Source organism: Engraulis encrasicolus, chromosome 14, assembly GCF_034702125.1.
Source record: "Engraulis encrasicolus isolate BLACKSEA-1 chromosome 14, IST_EnEncr_1.0, whole genome shotgun sequence".
Lineage (NCBI taxonomy): Eukaryota > Metazoa > Chordata > Actinopteri > Clupeiformes > Engraulidae > Engraulis > Engraulis encrasicolus.
Genome location: NC_085870.1, coordinates 44898370 through 44919953, shown reverse-complemented (window position 1 = coordinate 44919953; position 21584 = coordinate 44898370). Strand labels below are relative to the sequence as shown.

Sequence of the window (21584 nt, the reverse complement as noted above, 5' to 3'; positions counted from 1 at the left end):
GGGCTACCTGAAATCTCCTCTACCACCTTGACTTGGTCAACTACCAAGACAAAAAGGCTTTCCTGAGAATATAGGGTTGTTTAAGGTGATTTCTTGTTTAATTTGGACAGTATGTATAGCTTAAGTCAATTATTTTGGCGGACGTTGTGTCATATTTAACATAAAACTGCACAGCAAAGACTGTCCAATCGTGATTGTCACGTCAGTGATACCAGCTATCCCCCCACCCATCTTAACAGTGTTCTGCAGGAAGCACTGCTCTCTCACACTCACATACACATACACAGACACTACCACTTTCCTCCCCTCCCCTCCCCTCCCCTCGACTCCACTCCACTCCCCATGTGTATTCTCCTGCTCCCGTCTCCTCTTTCTCTCCCTGCCTGCCTCTTCCATTTCTATTATCCTGAGTCAGCAGTTCAACCAGGGCAGGAAATGACTCACAACAATGTCTTGATGGACATAATGCTGCATTGTCTGGCTGACACACCACACGCTCGCACACACGCACGCACAGAGAAACGCAGACACTACACAGGCGCACACACACACATGGACACAGACACACACTCTCTCTCTACACAGGAGTGGTTTTACAAAACAATTCTCTTTTGCTGGTCTGTATATGTATGCGATGGTAACCCACACTTGAAGACTCTTAGTACACACCATTAGCAGTTGGTTGATAGCACCACTTTTCGGAAAGAACATCTGCAGAGAGAACATCTGCACAGACTGCAGGAGGGAGAGTGGGGTTACAGAGATATGGTCCGAAAACACACTACAGATAACCACACACCTCGCTCTGCCTCATTTCACCGTTCCACCGTAAACGTTTTGGATAGGCTAAATTAAGCTGGAAAAAAAGTCTTCAAAGGATTTTATTAACATTCTTCAACTCATCTCATCTCCCCTCGGAATGCAGCAAATTAGAAACGATTTGCCAAGGTTTGCACTATCATGTGGAATCACTAGAACAAGAACAAAATCGTCACACACTGTGCTGTAGGTCGGTACTTCGTAACTTGTAATTCTGCTACCGAACTGCACCTGACTCGATGGAGCAACAGGCTGAGGTTCTGCTCATTAGATGGCATTTCAAGTATATATTGAGAACCACTGGGCTAAGCTATAGAGCATAGTTCTCCCTATCTCTCACTCACTCTATCCATCCATCCATCCATCCATCCATCCATCCATAAGTCAGTCCATCCATCCATCAGTCTGCCCAGCCATCTTCCCAAGATCATAGCCTGACACGGTTGCCAAGTACAGCCTCTGTAAAGGAGGCCACACTGGGCTGCTCAGGTCAGGCCATGGGGTTCATGACAGTAAACAGCAGCCAGCCTGAATCAGGAGCAGTGTGTCTCCTTAATGAGCTGGTGAATGGCTGATGGTGCAGATGGTGCAGATGTCAGTGTACAGCACGGTATCAGTACAGCTGAAGAACACCAGTAAAGCAAATCACTTTTAAGTACATCCACAGACACAGACACACCCGGAGCTCATAGTACATCACTGTCGGAGGAGCACCAGCAAAGCATTTATCAGTAACGCACTATACACACCAATATATTTCAGTTCGCTTAACATGTCCAGGAGCATTGCGAGTCCGAGAGGTTGGCGGGCTGCCTCTCTCACTGCACAGTCAGCGTCCACGTTCTATCCGCGGGCAGCAGCCATTCATTTTCAATGGAAGCCGCTCATTGAACGCGGACGTCCGCGCAGGAAAATAGACTCGAGTTCTATTTTCAAGGAGCATCGCGGACATGTCCGGTCTGCCACTCGCGGGGCCGCACATGCGCTGCGCTTACACTGCGCTCCTGTGTGGAAGGCATGATCTGTTTTCATGTATTCTAAGCGTTTCGGACTGATACCGGACACGTTACGTGGACGTGCCGCGCTTTGAGGTGTGTAAGCACCGTGAGGAGTTCCACTAACACACATCTCTGTTTTAGAGGAGTTTCAGCAAAGCACATCTCAGCAAAGCACATCTCTGGTCTGAGGAGCTCCAGGGAGGCACATCACTGTAGAGCACATGTGTGTCTGAGGAGAGGAGGGGGGGGGGGGCATGCCATGCGGCTGGGACTGCAGTTTGCATTCCACAGGCTGCCTCTCTTCACAGCCAGAGAGGCTGATGGGAATACACATTCCTGACCTCAAACAGAGAGAACAGAAAAGAGGAGAGGTAGAAAAAAAGAGGAGGGGAGAAAAGAAGAAAATGAATGAGAAGCTATGCAGGGATGAGGATGGAGGAGAGGAGAGGAGAGGAGAGGAACTGTTGGCTAGCTGTGGCAGCAGCAGCAGGAGTGTATCTTTTTCACAGTTTATCTTTTCTTGTCTCTCAAAATTTGCTTTCGGAGAGAATGAGGGAATGTGGTGTGTCAATGTTACGAAGTGTGTGTGAGTGCATGTGTGAGTGTGTGTGCGCGCGCATGTGTGTGTGTGTGTAGAGGTAAAGTGAGGCTAAGGGAGAACAAGCACATGAAGAAAGAAAGAGAGAGGGGGAGTGAAAGGAACGGAGAGATATAGAGGCATTTGGGGAGGAGGAGTGCAGAGAGACGAGCAGAGAAGAACAGAGCAGAGAGACGAGCAGAGAAGAACAGAGCAGAGCAGAGCAGAGGAGAGCAGAGCTGGACTGGCATTGGTCATCGGTGAGGTCATAAACATCACACTCAGATACCTTTGGGTCCTCCAGTGCTCTGATCCTGGGGCATGATAGCCTCTTATCTGGCTGTGCAAGCTGGTGGTGTGTTTCTAGGTGACTGTGTGTGTGTGTGTGTGTGTGTGTGTGTGTGTGTGTGTGTGTGTGTGTGTGTGTGTGTGTGTGTGTGTGTGTGTGTGTGTGTGTGTGTGTGTGTGTGTGTGTGTGTGTGTGTGTGTGTGTGTGTGTACGTGCACAAGCACAACTCTGAGAAAATTACTGGGAGTCTGTATATGTCTGAGGACACAAGAGGGAGGAATAGGTACAGAAAGGGTGTGTGTGTGTGTGTGTGTGGGTGGGGGGGGGGCGCCCTTGTTCGTGTGTGTGTGTGTGTGTGTGTGTGTGTGTGTGTGTGTGTGTGTGTGTGTGTGTGTGTGTGTGTGTGTGTGTGTGTGTGTGTGTGTGTGTGTGTGTTCTATGTTCATATGAACTGAAGTGTAATGAACTGGACAGTAAGATCTTTTGGGAAAACAGACTTCAGAGAGAATGTGCACAAGGTACAAAAGCATATGACTTGGAGCATGACTAGCCCCTCACAGGATGAAAGCACAGCAACACCCTCACTGCTAGTAGACACCAAAAGAGGTGAGTCTACCAGATGTAACAAATTTAGCAACATTTTATTATTATTATTCTTATCTTCATAATTGTATTTTCTTTTCCTCCAATCTTCTAGGGCTTTTCAAATTTCTGTTAGCCTTCAGTGCAGAAAACAACCATAAGATGTGATAGTGCTTTCAAGTTTCAAATCCTCCTCAAATAGTTTTTTAATACTTAGTAGCGACTTGTAACCTGCTCTACCTACACATTTATATACTTTTTTGTGTGAAATAATAATAATAATAAAAAAAATGTGCTGTGTATTGAACCGTAGGTCAAAGATTGTGATTCGAACCGAATTGTGAGCCGAGTGTATCGTTACAACCCTACTATCTTCATGTATTTAGCGCTCTATTGTAGGTCTGAGAGAATAATCTTTTCAATCTGTCTGTACTATGTCCCGTTCTTATGGCAGAAAAATCACAGCAAAGCTTACTTGAAGCATGAGCATTGATATCGTGAGGGTATGACACCACGGGGAATTAAATCATGACTCTGAAAAAAGTACAACAGCACAGAATTGGCAGACAAAACTAGAATGCTCAAAATGTGAATGAAAAATGATACACGCCGAGGGATCAAACTCAAGCTAAAATGAGCAACCCAACCAAGCTTTTCCAGATGTTTCATCGCCAATAATAGGTGTGTGTTGAGCGTGTGTGTGTCTCTGTGTGTGTGTGTCCACCCACAAGCATCTGAGACATCCATCGCACTGCTTTGACTTTATCTAAATATCTGCAGGCTACCAGATGGCACACATTGGACAAAAATGTCTGGCTGTGAGCGTGTATGACTGTGGGAACTGTGTAAATCCTGACTGCCCACATGCTGCACACTAAAACACAGACACACACACACAGTCAGGCAAGTCCCCTGCCTTACCATCAGTGATGGGCAAAATGGATTCATTGGTTATACAATCAAGTGTCACATATTCCAAATTACTTGGTCTGACCTGTCCAATTCATATTCAATTTAAAAGGTAATTGGCTGGTTGATTGATCACCTGGTTGAACTGGACAGGTAAAACAAGAACATTTGGAATGAGCGGCACTAGATTGTAGCACATTAATCCATTTTGCCCATCAAAGCTTATCTGCACATAGAGTGCATTAGGGCCCTCATCTCAACCTGGTCTCTTGGTCTCTCCTTTCCCAAACATGAGCCTGAGGCCAGATAAGCCTAGCTGCCTTACACCCAAACAATCTTGCATAAGCTACCAAAAAACACCCCTTGCCTTACACTCATATACAGACTCAAGCACACACACACACATCAAGCACACACACACATGCACACACGCGCGCACACACATGCACACCTCACCTTGGTCTCCCCTTTCTCGAACATCATCTTGAGGCTGCCGAGGGGCACACTAGGCTTCTCCAGGGGGCTGAGGGGGCTGAGAGGGCCATCTCCTCCTCCTCCTCCTCCTCCACTGCCCCTCCTCAACACCAACCTCTCCTTCAACACCACCTCCTGCTCCTCCTCCTCCTCCAGTGGCCTCTCCAGGGCTCCTCGCTCCATCGCTCGGCCTCCACTTCCTCCTCCTCTAGCAGTAGCAGTTGTTTTCTCCTCTGGGGTCCTCTCCAGGGCGCGCGGCGGGGTTCTGAGGGAGACGGAGCGCCGGAGGCTGCTCTGGGAGGGAGCTGGAGGTGATGCTGCTGCTGCTGCTGAAGTAGAGGCTGCCACAGAGGACGAGGCTGAGACAGAGGAGGTGGTGGTGGTGGGTTCAGGCTGGGCCGCAGAGGGCTTGGGTTTAGGTTTGGACTGGGTGGCCTGGGCCTGGACCAGGGGCTGGGTGTCGGTGTCGGTGGTGGTGGTGGGGGTGAAGCGAGTGCGTGGGCCGGCGGGTGCTGGTGTGGAGGTGGTGGCGGGCGGTGGGGCAGAGGGCGCCTCTTGCTGTTTGGGCAGCTCCCAGCGCTTCTTCAGCACACTCAGGTTGCCCGAACGCAGGCTGGTGGGCACAGTCTCTAGCTGCTGAGAGAGGGAAGGAGCAGGGAGAGGGGGGAGAGAGAGAGAGAGAGAGAGAGAGAGAGAGAGAGAGAGACAGAGAGAGAGAGACAGAGAGAGAGAGAGGGAGAGGGAGAGAGGTGGAGAGTGTGACACAGAAAGAGATGGGGAATGGAGGGAGTGGGAGAGAAAATATAGACAAATTTTAACAATCTTACCCAGGACAATGAATGTCAATGTCTCCCATCCCATGTCATTAGCCTTTTACAGTTGTTCCCAACTCATCTCCCAGTTTTGGTTACATTACTCATCTTGAAAGATTATAACCAAAATGAACTCTAAAAGTGATGAAGTGATTAACATTAACAGTAAAAAGTTATTTATACTGTGTGGATATAGAAGAGGGCAAACAATGGACACAGAGAACGCGTTCTTGCAGACCCAGTACAGAGTCTGGACACGTCAGCATGTCAGGATGCGACCGCAATCCTGCGCTCGCGAACAAAACTCCCCCATGTGCAGTTCATCACTTGGCAAAAGCTTGGAATGGGAGCCCAGTCAGTCAGAGCCAAGACCACTGCAGTGCACGCACTACTGACCGACCCGACCAGACCAGACCCGGCTGCATCTGTGGCGGACGACAGCTGTACTCGTACAGCGACGCTTGGCAGGAAAAAGGGGAGAGAGAGAGAATACCGGTGGGAGTTCACAACCGCTTGGAAAGAAAGAAAGAAGCTAAAGCACAGCCGGCTGGGCTGGCTGACCCGTTTTTCTCCCCCCCCTCTTCTTCTTACTGTCCTTACTGTCTGCCTCTTGCCTTGCCTTGTCTGGTCTGAGGTCAACCCAGGGAAAAAGATTAGTTGTCCTGCGGTCGAGGGGGGAAAGCAGGCCTGGGGGATGGTGGAGCCAGAGCAGTTGCAACAGTCATCCACCACATACAGTACAGTACACACACAGACAGACAGCAGAAAGAAAGGGGGGGGAGGAGAGAGATAGAGGAGGGGTGGGGGCAGAAGAGAACGAGAGACAGACAGAGAGAGAAGGCTGCAGAAAGATCCAGAAACAAGACATGGAGACAGAGACAAAGAAAAAAAGAGAAACTGAGATAAGTACAGAGACAGAGAGAGAGGAAGACTTTGAGGAGAGTGCGAAATGAAAGAAAGACCACTTGGTCCAATGTCGACGGAAAGCAGGAGCCGACACGCGGAGGACAGACGGACGCATTGCTGAGGGGCGTCACGGCGTGTTTACTGCGGCGGGCGGGGAGAACAGGAGGACCCTTTCTTCTCCTCCACTGCTGCCCTGGCCTGCGCCGTGCCACTAGTGCATCATGGCCCTGGAAGCCCAGCAATGAAATGTGGCCACAACACTGGCGCTGTTCAACACAGTCACTCGCCTGCTGCTGGCCACAGACACACACAAAAAAAACCCTGCATCTCTAAATGACACCGTCGACAACGTGTAATAGAATGAGACAGAACAACCTGATTTCATTATGAGACTACTCGGAGAACATCGCAGTTTAATTTGCTGGGCGTCACGGTGGTGCTCAATGGGAAAACAGGGGACGGTGTTCCTTAAAACGTAAATGAAATATTCTTACAGTAATGATGACGAAGTACTGTAAGACTTACGTACTCCGTACATTGCCAATACTGCCCTACTACGACGGCAAAAGTAATTTACTAGGCCGACACATTTCGTTGAATTAAGTTTCAATGAGGCACTGACCTCATAACATGTCATTTTGTCGTGTGACTAAGTCCCATACGTCTTAACGTTAGGAAAGTTGACAAAAAACATCACCACTATTACTGTATGTACGTACAACATGTTGTACTGAACTGGATGTCCAAAAACTCACATAGTTACTCTACTTTGCCTTTGTTGGCAGCATAGTGGGCCACATCTTTGCCTTGCTATGTAGTTCATTCAAGGAATCTGGTGTGGAAAGTCAAAGGCATGGGGGGGCGGCCGGTTCGGATAAAAACACTTTGTGCTGAAACAGCATTTTGCCAAGGTGGAGTGGGGTGTGTGCTGCTGGGCTGGCCCGTAAAAAAAAAGTGAAAGTCCTACCATATGTTTTCCGCCCCACCACCCGCTAACACGACTAACACTGGCTTTTTAACCAGAGAAGCCCTGCCTGAAGAAGAAGTGTCAAGATGCTACACTAGCCACACGGCCCAGCCCAGACAGTTGTCATGGTATGCTTAGGCTTCTGCCCCTGGGGAGGGACTTTTGCTTTCTTCTGAAGTGCCCAGCCTGGGGCTATGGTTTAATGAGGGAGAGGGTCTCTTTTTAAACATACGACACCGAGAGGTCTCCACATCAGAGAGGACAAAGCTAGCTCCTCCATTACACTCAACTCGCTCATTGAAACCTGATCAGAGCTAGCACCCTCTCACTCAATTACTGCCACATACACACACACACACACACACACACACACACACACACACACACACACACACACACACACACACACACACACACACACACACACACACACACACACACACACACACACACACACACACACACACACACACACACACACACAGCTGCAAGTATACACATAGACAGAACCACAGTTTTAAGAAACAGCTGCAGACACACGCATGCCCATGCCCATGCGCACGCGCGCACACACACACACACGCATTTGTAGAAGCACCACGCCGACACAACCCACCCACTCAAGTCAGGTCAAGTCCAGGATAGCCAAGACCAGATGCCTCTGGAGCATTGGTTTACAATCCGGTCTATGTACAAGGGAACAAACAATACACTCATAAAAACACACACACAGCCAAAGTTGAAAGGCTCTGCTATGAGGTAGGACTGGTTTCAATATGACTACCAAACAATACACAGATGGTCATTCAGCATGGACCAAAAAGACGCATCCGTTTCCTCCATACCCCTCAGCAGCGCCCCACACTCACTTCCTACCTCCACAACAAGACACCGCAGTCAGCCACCCTGAGGTGAACACAGGAGGGAGGGAGAGAGAGAGAGAGAGAGAGAGAGAGAGAGAGAGAGAGAGAGAGAGAGAGAGAGAGAAAAGTTTATAAAAAGAATTATCAGCGGAGAAACAAAGATGAGAAAGGAACACGCAAGAGAGCTTTGTACAGTCATGCACAATGAAGTCAACGAGCGACAACATTTCTGAAGTTGGTAGAAGTGAAGAAGGAAGAGGAGCGGAGGAGGACGACAACCTGATTGAACGCAGAGGAAGATCAAGAGGAGTTTCTCTGTTTCTTTTCTTTTTTGGTTTTGATCACTCTCTTCTTCTTCTTCTCGTCTTTCTGCTGCCGTGCTCGCGCTGGCCAAAGTGGAAGTGATAAAGTCTCACCAGATGTTCGGCAGATCAGGGAACCAGAAGAGAGGAGAGGAGAGGAGAGGAGGAGAAGGGGGAAAAAAAGCCTTACGTGTAGGAACCAGCCCACCCCCAGTAGAGAGAGCAAGGGAGGGGGTGTGAGTGGGTCTGAGTGTGTGTGAGTGTGTGTGTGTGTGTGTGAGAGAGAGAGGGAATGAGAGAGACAGAAAGGGAGTGAGAGGCAAAAAGAAGAGGAGTGTGTGGGAGAGAGAGAAAAGCAGAGAAAATAAATGTTACAAGAGTTTGTGTGCAAGAGAACCACGGGACTAGGGGGCTTGTGTGTGTGTGTGTGTGTGTGTGTGTGTGAGGGGGGTGGGGGGGGGGGTGGGGGTGTCAGAGAGTGGACAACTAACAGAAGAGAGTATGTGTGTGTGTGTGTGTGTGTGGGGGGGGGGGGTGAAAGAAGGGGGGAGAGAAGAAAAAAGAAAAGAATTTTCTATGCAAGTAGGAGGCAGGAAATGATACATTTAGGAGGAAAAGTTTAACCCTCTCCTCTCCTGCCCAGAGCTAGAAACTCCTATGTTAGACCACAAGGCTGCCACACAGCACAGTCAGAAGCCATGACACAGATCGAATGGCATGCTGACTAATGGGGGGTTTGGATGTGAGATCCTCACAAAAGCTCATCAACTCACACACCACAAGCCTTCGGTGTTGGCACGCTAGCATACGGTAGGTAGTAGAGGACTTGGGGGCAAGTTGGCAAGATGTGTCGGAGTGAAGGTCACTCACTCCACAGATCTTAACAATTGTGTCTAGGTGGAAAATGCCAAGGCCGCTTGTCTTTCTCGTCGCGTTCTTGAACAATACGCATTCAAAAGCGTATCGGAGTCAGTGTGTGACAAGATGGGAAAGATATGCAGACTGTAGGCAATCGAGAGAGTCATACTAGCAACTGTGATTTCAATAAAAACTCAAAATAACACGTACACAGCAAGACTAGACTGATTAATAATCCTAAGCGTCTTTACTGTAAAAAGTAGTGTAGCTGTTCTGGGTGAAATTGCAGCGACTTAGTATGACAGTAAAATAAACACAAATTAAAGGGCTGAACAAGCAGTTGGGTGACTTGTCTTCATGTTTATAATATATAGTTCATGTAGATTCTGAAGACAAAGGAATGGGAGGAGCATGCAACGTCTGCACTTAACATGATTTGGCGAACTGGCTGAACCAAACCAAACAAGGTTAACTAATAAGGCTAACGAGATTGGGATGAGTTGTGAAACAGATTACGGCCATTCAAATCCCCCCACAGCAAGGAGGAGTTCATTTTTTTTTAAAGGAAGTTGTGTGAAAAAGGAGTTGTTCCTGGCATTGCCAAACTGTGGGCTAACCCAGGCAGGCCATGAGATGAGTCAGTCAGTCAGGGTGCCTGTGTGCGATTAAGAGAGTACGCACTGTCTCTTTAAGGCAAAGCAACTTCACCACTTGACCTAATGACACCAGATGATACTGTGACATCATTTCTCTTCAACTCCCCCCTTCCTGCTACAGACACAGGCACACACACACACAAACAAGCACACACACATAGGCACAAACACACACACAGGCACAAACCCACACACACATATAGGCACAAACACACACACACACACAGGCATAAACACACACACACACAGTATGGCTATTGGTATACAAACACACACAGAAGGCCTCAGTCACACACACATAATCAGCCAGACACATAGCCACAAAAACACACATGCACACAATTCAATTTGGAATGACTCAGTGTCCTGCCTCTGCCATGCCCTTTTAGTCATGTCCATTTGTCCTGCTTGCTTCCCCTTTCCTCCAAGCTCAGTATCCACCACTCTCTCCCCGTGTACTGTATTGATTTCCCGATGCACTCCTTCTCAGTTAAAGCAACGGCAAGTGGTTTTCATCTTCGGACACTGTACAGGATAGAAACGGAAAGGTTTCCAAAGTCGTTTCAGTGCATTAGCAACTTGGTGAAAACAGGGTGAGAGGCCCTCCTGAACGGTCTCTGCTGCCCTAAATGGGCTATAACCGCGTACTAATAAGCAGATTCGGAGATCCCGACCATGTCTGTGTTGTTCTTCATCCACCTTATTCCTAACTCCTATGATACCATGCACGAAAAAGGGGTTTGACTTATACTTGTAGTGTGTGTAGTCTGAGTGTGTGCTTTGTGTGTGTGTGTGTTAACTGATGTAAGGCTTTTTTGCTATACTCCTTATGTTTACTGCAATGTGCCATAATGTGCATTAGGTCTTTGTCCATGTCTTGTATCTATGTATCTATGTAAGCTGCCAGTCACCTTAATTTCCCTCGGGATTAACAAAAGTACCCTATTCTACTCTACTTAGTTATGCCTCGTTACGACTCCGTATGGAAACATTTTATTGCTTGGAAATGTAAGTGTTGCTTGAAAGGAACTATATGCACACAGTAGGCTGGTGGCCAAGGCTAGTACTGCAGTCTAATGTTTTTGAATACTGTGAGACGTACTTCACCCTCTACAGGCCAGAGATGAACATTAACAGAATGGTCAATACATACATTAAAGGTACAGTATGTCATATTTTTGGTAGTTAGTATTTCCAGAACTCTTGCTGCCCATTCACAAATGTTACCTTTTTTCACAAATACTTACCACCAATATCAAGTTCTAAGCATTCATTAATGACTGGAAAAATTACACTTTTCATGCATGAAAAGATGCATCTTCTCCATGTCCGCCATGAATTTGCAGTAATAGAATTTTTTTTAGCTGTAAAACTTACTGAACTTTGATCATACTAGTCATTATCAGTTTAATACTTAAATATTCATAAAAACAGACCACATTTGGGAAAAGTTGCAATTATCGGCATAGTTGCAATACCTACTCTGGCCACTGTGCCTTACACCTTTACCAGGCTTACACCAAACACCAGGTACTGGAACTGGAGAAAGAATTCCTCTTCAACAAGTATCTCGGGAGCGCTGCCGTGTAAAGATCTGTTGTTAATATTTGTGTTGCATTTGACTATCACCAGTGCCATGTGCTTGAGAGGATTTCAAACCCCATATTAACGTGCCAACAGGAAGGGAAACAATTCTATTACAATCATTTGGTTCAGGCTAATAAAAGTCACGAGGACAGTAAACCAACTCAGCACTGTGCTCTCACCTGTTCTTTACTACCTGTCCAGGTAGGGGCCCTTTAAGGAGGGAAAAGGGGATATGTACTGTATATTTTCACAACGCTATTACATGATCACGTACTCTGCTTTTATTGCAATACTGGGACAGTTTTTAGGATTTGATATTTTATCTTCGGTCACCTAAAAGTTGAGTCGTTTGTCATATACAACATCACCTACCCTTCTCCAAACGATTTCGTAAACATTACTCCAAGGTTAAAAACCCTACTAAGTGCTTTAATGACACTACTAGAATAACACAAGTCAACAACACAGGAAAAATCTCTGTTCTGATTTATGCATCTCCTAAATCAACCGCTGCGCACGCGCGCGCACGCACGCACGCACACACACACACGCAAGCAAGCACACACACAAGCGCACGCACGCTTGTGCACACGCACGCACAGGCACGCAAGCACACACACAAGCAAAAGCACGCACGCACACACCTGTCCTGAGCTTATTTCCCATACCACTGACTGTGGCATAGCTTCCACAATACATCAGACTGACTGTCACCGCTTCCCCTGGCTGAAAATGAGGTCAGCGCCACAAATCTTCACTCAAGTCACACAGGGCTCCAGGGCTCCTCTGCACTGCAGGAGCCAGTGGCCTCAGTGGCAAAACAGTGGCACACTTGTTCTCAGGAACAGGAGCTCAAGTCACTGTGTTTTGGGGCCGGGGTAGGGGTGGAGCTATAGGGGGAGGGAGTAGGGCGATTGCCTTGGGGCCCAGGGCCCTACCGTAATAGTGGTGGGGGACCTATTGTGACATTCGCAGGCCGTATCGGGGGCCCCATCAGTGTCTTACCCTGGGGCCCTGTGTGCAGTTGTTCCGCCACTTGTCAGGGCGGTGGGACTGGTTTGGTTTTGCCAAACTCTTTCATAGTGCCGTTGGCTATGGGGGAAATGGTAGAGACAGACAGAAAAAGTATCGAGAATGAAGCTGCCTTGGATTTGTGGGCATGTGTCCATCTGTGCTTGCTTCACTGGTTCCAAAGTGTCACACTGGCTTTCCCGGCCTGCACATTGTTATTACTGCTTGCAGGATTTCAGCTCTGTGGGACAACCGAAAATGAACACCACATGAGGTGTATTTCTTTCATGATCCCTAAATCTTGATGAAATATTGCAATGTAAACTAAAGCACACAGACAATACACACAAACACGCACACACACACGCGCATGCATGCAAGCATGCATGCACGCACACGCACACACACACACACACACACACACACACACACACACACACACACACACACACACACACTAAAGCCTGAGAACATGCAACAAGAAACCATTTGGGTATGCCTGTCTGTGAAGTAGCTGCCAATGTAACCAATATAAAACCAATCAAAACGATGATATCAGCATTAGATTTGTCATTTACGGGAAAAGGGCGTGCTTGTCTCACTTACATGTAGGTTACGTGTACGACATTGAGTTAAACATTAAACCGGGCATGGCACTTCTTGATGGTTTCGTAAGAGTGTGCAAAGCCATTAAATGATAATCATTTGCAGATTTATATGCCTACCATACGTTTGGTATATAAGTTTAGTACCTCTCATAACGAATATGTGACATCAACATGAAACCATTTTAGTGGACCACCCCATGGAGTTATCCTACTCTAAACTAGTTCAACAGGTATATTGCGCCTCAAAGGCAATTTCGAAAAAAGTCATCTGTTTTCTGACACTGACCAACAAACCGGATGACCTAGTGGAGTTCAGAGTCGCTGTTATGTGACTGAACACTTTCTTAGGTCACACAACTCCCATCTAATTAGACTTCTAATGTATTATCAAAACCAGCACACGTCATAACTAGCTCCTTTCCTACCACATCATCCAAACGAATGGAATACAATACAGTATTTTGCAGTCTTCCAGTTATCCATTTCAGCGAAGCCAAGCACAGCAGACAAGCTCAAGGGCTGCCGCCCGCCTCATAAGTGCTAACCCGAGACAGTTGCATCTTTCCATCTTAGTCTACTAATGAAGCTTTCATCAGATGCTTTGGCTACAGTGCGGCCATCTTTAGCCTCCCTGTGACCCCAATGTCTGGCCTGCAGACACAACCACACACAGTACCATTGGCTGGATTTGACAGGAAATGTATACAAATCACTTTCAAAAACTTGCCTGTAATGGGTATGAAAAGCTTCATGATGAACATATAAAGAACCAACTAATGGGTAAGTGTTAGTGGTGTCAACAATGATCGATTCTGCGATGCAATCCAATGCGGGGCATGGACGATCCAGAATCGATCCGGCAAGTTCCAGAATCGATCCGGCAATTTTTTTAAGTTTCAATTACTTCCATGGATATTTCGGGAGCAAATGAATGTTAAATTAAACTAGAAATGCATTCTCACAGAAAATGCTGGAAGCGGGCTTGCCTTTTGGGGCAGAGATGAAACAAAGTACTATTGAGAAAACAAAGCTAAAAGAAATCTTGGAAAAACTCCATCCACCCAGTCAGAAGTTATGGGCCAAACAATTCAGCCATCTTGGATTCAGCCATCTTGAAAGTGTTGTAGCTCTGCGTTTTGGGGATATACTAAATGACATAGATGGTATTTTAAGTTGGCTAAGGAACACTGCATATGATATAATTTTGAAAATCAACATGGCTTCGAGCGGGATTAGAACTCACAACCTCCATATCTGTAATCCAACCCCTTTGCCATTGATATTAAATGACATACAATACATGATATTTGAAGTTGGCTAAGGAACACTGCATATGATATCATTTTGAAAATCAACATGGCTTCGACTGGGGTTCGAACCTCCAACCCCCATATCCCTAATTCAGCACATTTGCCATTCATACTAAATGACATACATGGCATTTTAAGTTGGCCAAGGAACACTGCATATGATATACTTTTGAAAATCAACATGGCTTTGACTGGGATTCGAACCCCCAACCTCCATATCTGTAATCCAGCACATTTGCCATGCATACTAAATGACATACATGGCACTTTAAGTTGGCCAAGGAACACTGCATATGATGTAATTTTGAAAATCAACATGGCTTTGACTGGGTTTCGAACTCCCAACCTCAATATCTGTAATTCAGCACATTTGCCATCCATACTAAATGATATACATGTATGGCATTTTAAGTCGGCCAAGGAACGCTGCATATGATATAATTTAGAAAATCAACATTGCTTCGTGTGGGTTTCGAACCCTCAACCTCCATATCTCTAATGCAGCAGCATGCATTACCACTAAGCCAAGCAGCTAATTGTCATGCATAGTCCAGCAAGACTATATTACATTGCATTGCAGAGCTGAACAATGGACTTCTAGAATGCTTGCTCGCACCTGCTCGTTAAGAATGGAATCTTGAGACAGTGACAGTTGAAATGGAATCCTTCACTGGCTGCACCTGTTGTGATTGACTGAAAGACAGTTAGTATTGAGCCTTTAACAGGGGAGAAAATGAGAATGAGTTTTTTGTCTTTACAACATCGTTGTAAAAAAACTAAAAGGAGTTGGCACGTGTCCTTTTCACAGATCGGAGTCATGCTTGTGATGTCTCTAACAGTCTTTGAATGAAGTTTATAGGTTAAATTTTTCAGGCACAAATGGACCTCCGTGTGGGACATGCGCTGATCTCTTGAAAAATGCACTTTTCCAAAGACTGGGATTCTCCATAGAGCCAGGTCTGTTTTTTTTACAAACCTGCCATTTAAAAAGTATTGGGAGTTGGGAGATGAAACTTTGACAATTTGGAGACATCCCATAGAGCTCGCTAACAACGCGTCAACTAAACTTCTAGGTGAAAGTGTTGATGTTTTATGACCGAAAAAGCCTCCTACACTCTAATCTCTAGAGTGGCGGAATTTTGGTTCATGGAGGTTCCACCACTATTTTCAATGGGGACCCAGGCTTTCACAAAATCGCCAAAAACGGGAAAACGACAAGAGACACGGAGAAGCCTATAACTGTACGCGATCTCCAAGCCGAGCCGGTCGTTTTAGTGTTTGAACGGTGTCTCTATCTCGAAAGGCCTAGGAGGAGATCCATTTCCAAACAGGACTTAGAGATTACTATAATCGGGCCTTGCTCTGCAAGGGCCATGCTCTGCATGGTCCTTGCTCCGCAAGCCCGCTTAATTAAATAAAAGCACTTCAAAACATTGCAAGACTGATACAGACTGATACAGAAAACAGCCAATAAATTGTTGCTCAGTATATGACTACTTGTATTGCCTCATCATGACTGATTAAACATTTGCTTTGCTTTCAGTAGAAATGTAATGCATTGCAATGCATTGTAGAATTGAATCGGATCGGATAGAATCGAATCGAATCGAAACCTCCCGAATCGTGATCGAATCGGATCGTGAGGGCAGTGCCGATCCACACCACTAGTAAGTGTGCCAAATACATTACACCAAGAATAGTACTACTCGCTTGGAAAAATAAACAATTAATATTAAAAATTCATGGTTCCTGTTTTAAACCACACACTGACCAATCACGAACTTAGTCTTGAACAAGGCTTGGCAATGAAGACAATGTTGACAATCAGGTAACATCATCACTAAACAAAAGATGTAACTTTGCTCATACACTATTACTACTAATTATCAAACCATAAACAAATATTCATCCCTTTCATAGATATGCACGTCATGGCCATTGCTTTTTAAAATCTCACTGTACTGTGCACTTCATAATGGCAATGCAGGCCTTCAATTCTATTCTATTACTACTATTGTATATTATATTATTTTCAAACTCACAACAGACGAGGGCATTGACACTTCATTCTTTCGGAATTAAGTAAATATACTCCATCATCAGCTCTACCATCAACTGAGAACAGAGACTGTGTTACCTGGCATTGCTGCATGGCCCTTGTTGGTTGCGCATTTGCAGTCCACGCTTCGCACTTCCCTCTCATGAATTCAGAGATAAAGGTGCCCGATTAAAAAATAGTGTCTCACATAGACATGTCTGTCACATAAATGCACACACACACACGCATACAATCACACACACACACGCACCAAAATACACTCAATTCTAACACTGGGACTATCCTCTACATGTCCCGTATATTCACAAAAGACGACACCCAAAACAGCACAGGACACTACTACTACTACTACTACATCACTAATACCACATGGAGTTCAAACACACTAGGGCACAGAGACCTCGGGGCCACTACAGCATATCTGCAGGACACAGACTCGCAAATGCTACATGACAAGGACATGTGCTATTGCAGACGAAAAGACACACAAGACACCAGGAGCACACTGGCATGGACATACAGTAGGCACACACTATACATGCACTATCCGGAATTAGTTGGAGATTAGACGTCTGCATAGGGATTAACCTACAGAACACCGACCAATTGAAGTAAGTGGCCTGTGTGTATTAGCATGCATATGTCTCTATGGGCATTTGTGTGTGTGTGTGTGTGTGTGTGTGTGTGTGTGTGTGTGTGTGTGTGTGTGTGTGTGTGTGTGTGTGTGTGTGTGTGTGTGTGTGTGTGTGTGTGTGTGTGTGTGTGTCTGTGTTAGTAAGTATGCACTTCTCCATGTGCGCACGTGTGTGTGTGTGTGTGCACGTGTGCATATTTGTGTGTTCATGCACACCAGTGACCCTGAGTGGCGTGTCTAAATGAGTGACTTCATTTTTTCGTGGGCGTTTTTGTTTTGAGAGACTTTGAACCCTATGCTGGTATGCTGCCTCATTTCTACTGCACAGGGCAGTCACCGGGCACAGACAGGAAATACCTGCCTATAAACACACAAACACAGTTGCTACTAGCAACGGCTACACACAGTTTCTATTGGTAACCGACCTCACTTGTTGCGACATGCACACACACGCACATTCTCTTCGGGCATAGATAGAAAAACAAAATAACGGTCACTTTTCAGCTCCAGGTTATTTTGATAAAAAACGTAGATAATTTGCCAAGTCAAGCTTACATTTGAATGGAGCGGGTGAGGCTTTCGTATACTAATTTGCATCCCAAACAAATGCAAATTCTGCTGGCAAGACCAAAGGTCCGTCTCTCTTATCATCATATTATATCAGCTCCACCACTACATTGCTGTAGGTCAAGGCTTCGAGAGTAGGAAATAATGGCCTTATGACATTACAATACAATGATATATAATGGCCATATGATGAAAGCAGAGACCACTGTTGTAATGGTGCCACAGGCACAGCCCTTCCGGTGGAAGGATCAAGACTGAAAACTGAGTCGAAGTGAGCTACCATTATTGACGTAATTTTCTAGTCCAGCTTGACTTATTACACAAACTTCACATATGATGTCCAATAGAAGGGTTATGACTTTGGTACTTTATATCTGAACTATTTCCCCTTCTTTGCTGCTGAAGATTATAAGAGCATGCCATATGGCAGCTCAAGAGGAGGGGTGTCAAGTGTGTCGGAGGTGCTTGGACGTTACTGTGCTTCTTACAGGCTTTTTCTTGTCTGCGTTGGCCTCCTCTGCTGCCCTTTGGTATCTGAGAGAGAGAGAGAGAGAGAGAGAGAGAGAGAGAGAGAGAGAGAGAGAGAGAGAGAGAGAGAGAGAGAGAAAAAGACAGAGTTAAAGACAGAGTTAAAGAGAGAGAGATGAGGAAAGGGGAACAGAGATGGGCAGAGAAATGAGAGAGAAATGTATTTTAATATGTGCACAGAGAAATATGTAAATCAACACACAAAGTCATATCAATAGTGCATGTGAGGAAGTGTTCCAACTAGTATAGCTTTACTGGCCCACAGACACAGACACACAAAAACCTATGCTGAGGACAACAACAATGGGCGTTTGCAGGTGAAGTATTGTTTCAATAATGCAGGTTCCAGGGAGGTCTGACAGCAATTACACCACAATATAGAAGGGGGACAGGCAGCCCCTCAAACCTAAATAAAGCAGAGGGCAAGAGCGCCCCCCTGTGGGCACAGCCTGCACAGAAACAGGATTTCCACGCTTCTCAGAACAAAGAACCGGAAATTTGAAGAACGGGGTCAAATTTGTTGATCATTCCTGTGGATTCGCAGCTTTGCCTAAAATACCCAAATGTAAGCCGTGAGCCAAAGTCGGTACACAAGCAACACAAGTAGAAAAGAAGATGAATGCATGAAACCAGTGCACAAAAGGGGAGCGAGCAGAGGAGCTACGAGATGAGAGTGTAGGAGACGAAACGATAGGAGAGGAGTGGTGAGGAGAAGAGAGGAGACGACAGGCGAAGAATGAAAAAGCTATCAGAGGCGAGCAATGCGGAGGGGAAAAGACAGGGGAGTAGAGAAAAGAATGTGGTGTCGAGGGGAAAAAAGAAGGCTGTGATGGATCTGAAAGAAGAGTAAAAAAAAAGGATGAGAAGGATGGAAAGAGCAGCTACAAATAACTTTGAGGGTGAATGGAGCTCCTGGGTGAAGAGGAGAGAGAGATGGAGAGAGAGAGAGAGAGAGAGAGAGAGAGAGAGAGAGAGAGAGAGAGAGAGAGAGAGAGAGAGAGAGAGAGAGAGAGAGAGAGAGAGAGAGAGAGAGAGAGAGAGACTGAAAGAGAGAAAAAGAGACAGAGAGAAGAAAGACAGAGACACAGCAGAATGCAGCAGTGATGTATGGGGCTGAGGGATGTGACAGGAGTTTCCCAGCCAGGGAAGTCTTCTCTCTCTGGTCTACCCCCAAAACAACCGTTGGACTGTTTGTTATGTTATGTGATGGGCTGCCCAGGACAGTTAGAGTCCTGCTGTGTAGCGCTGCTCATATACTTCAAGTGCAGGACACAAGAGAGAGGGGGGGGGGGGATGGGGCAAAGACACAGCGAGGCAGAAAGCACACAAAGACAGGAGGGGAGGAGAGAAAGAGATGGACAAGAATCAAGGCAAAGAAACAAATTGAATTTAGGCAGGCAGGGTGACAAAGAAGAACGCAAGAGACAGAGAGAATGTACGACAAAGAGAGAAGGAGAAGAAGAATGAAGGGGAGAGAGAGAGATAGAGAGAGAGAGCGCGCGAGAGAGAGAGAGAGCAACACGACAGATTTAATAACATCTTCCCCCTCAGAGGCCTAAATAAGCTGCTGAAGAATGCTGCGAGCCCTGGGTTCCCCGGTGCAACCTACACTTAAAACATCTCAAACATTTCCGTCCCGACAGCATGGCTCATCGCTCTCTCGCTCCCTCTTTCACTCTCCTAACCCCTTCTCTTCCCTTCATCCACAATCGTCATAAAAAGAGACATGAATTAGTCTGTCAAATACACCACTGCCAGTTTGGGGTAATGCTTTGACCGGAGTTGAGAGGCAGTGCGTTCCAAAGCTCCCAAGAGGAGCACACGCAGCAATGTAACTACATTGCTAATTCCATTAGCTGGTGGTGTGTGTGTGTGTGTGTGTGTGTGTGTGTGTGTGTGTGTGTGTGTGTGTGTGTGTGTGTGTGTGTGTGTGTGTTCGACTTGCAATTAATCGACAATTCAACTGACAAGAGACCCAGGTGAAATGGGCATGTAAAGAGTATGTGTGAAGAGGGGTGTGAAGGGTGGGAATATTTAAATCACCTTTGGATTAAAGAATTGAAATAGAATTAATTTAAATGTGGTATATTATCTCAATTTTGAATTACATTTTTTAGATTTAGTAGTTTTTTTTCCGAGAAACACTGAGATTTCGGGGGGGAAACGCCGCTTATCAGTTAATCGTAAGTCGATCGATAAGACTATGAACTAATGATTAATGAATTAATCGATAATTTGCATTCCTAGTGTGTGTGTGTGTGTGTGTACACTTGTGCATACAGTATGTGCATTTCTTGGAAGGTCACAGCTGAATTGTTATCCACAGCCAGCAAGCCAGCCAGCCAGCCAGCCACCTTCCTACTCCACATTTCGTCTGGCAGGCATGCAGGTAACAGGCAAAGCAGGATCGACTGGAACCTTGCAGAGAACTTGCTGAGTGTGCACAGCTGAAGGCAGGTAAAACACAAAAGCCGCACCAATTTCGACAAAGAAGCACAAGCAGAATGGAAGAGGTGGCCTGCACACCTTGAATCTTGTTTTGCAGGTGCAGCCATCTCAATGGAAATCAGTTGAAAATTATAGAAGAAGCACAACATTGCTACAATTACGGTCAAGGTTTTAATGTGAAAGCTGACGTTTCGGTCACTCAGACCTTCAGAGACAATGGAGCACAAGAATCTGCATTCCCAAAGTCTAAACTCGAGGCATTTGCATGTGCAACAGCAATTTTACAACCACGTACGACAAAGTGTGTCGCTATACCCTGTTCAGACAAGCCATAAACTTTGCATAATACTATGGTATTCGATAAGGCCTATCACACAAGCTTGTGTGCGTGTGTGGTTCTTTTATAGGCCCTGTGCTTTGTGTTTGTGCGTAACATTTCCCTTGGGGTGGGTAATGAAAGGCCTCCACCGATGACCGTGTGTTGGTGAAAGAGGAGAGCGAAGGAGAGCAGCAGGGATATGCTATACTGAGGGAGGGGGTAAGGAGAGGAGAGATACCCACACAGAGAGAAGAAGAGTGGGCTTGCAAGTGAAAGGAAGAGGGGCAGGAAGGGTCAATTGAAAAGAAAGAAAATAAGAAAATAGAGAAATAGGTGAGTGTTGTAAAGACAATTAAATTCATAGAATGTGCTCGTTGAACCTTAACTGTCTGCCGTTAACAGTACTGACACCAATTTGAGTGATGAACAATTAAAGAGGTTAATTAAAAAAAATGTGCTTTGTGCACTGTAGTGCGTCTGTAACCCTGGGCCCACCCATAT

The 21584-nt window shown here is 45.9% G+C and overlaps 1 protein-coding gene across 4 annotated transcripts in view; it reads right to left on the bottom strand.

Moving 5' to 3' along the window:
- Positions 1–21584, bottom strand: part of LOC134462732 (LIM domain and actin-binding protein 1-like) — a 59100-nt gene that overhangs the window by 17951 nt on the left and 19565 nt on the right. For 3 of the 4 annotated variants that reach the window (XM_063215914.1, XM_063215913.1, XM_063215912.1), the window contains exons 3-4: positions 18277–18322; positions 4631–5284 (exon numbers count right to left, since the gene is read on the bottom strand). In XM_063215914.1, coding sequence (XP_063071984.1) covers positions 4631–5284; positions 18277–18322 — 700 coding nt within the window. The remainder of the gene's footprint in view (positions 1–4630; positions 5285–18276; positions 18323–21584) is intronic. The other variant, XM_063215915.1, reaches the window with a different exon arrangement.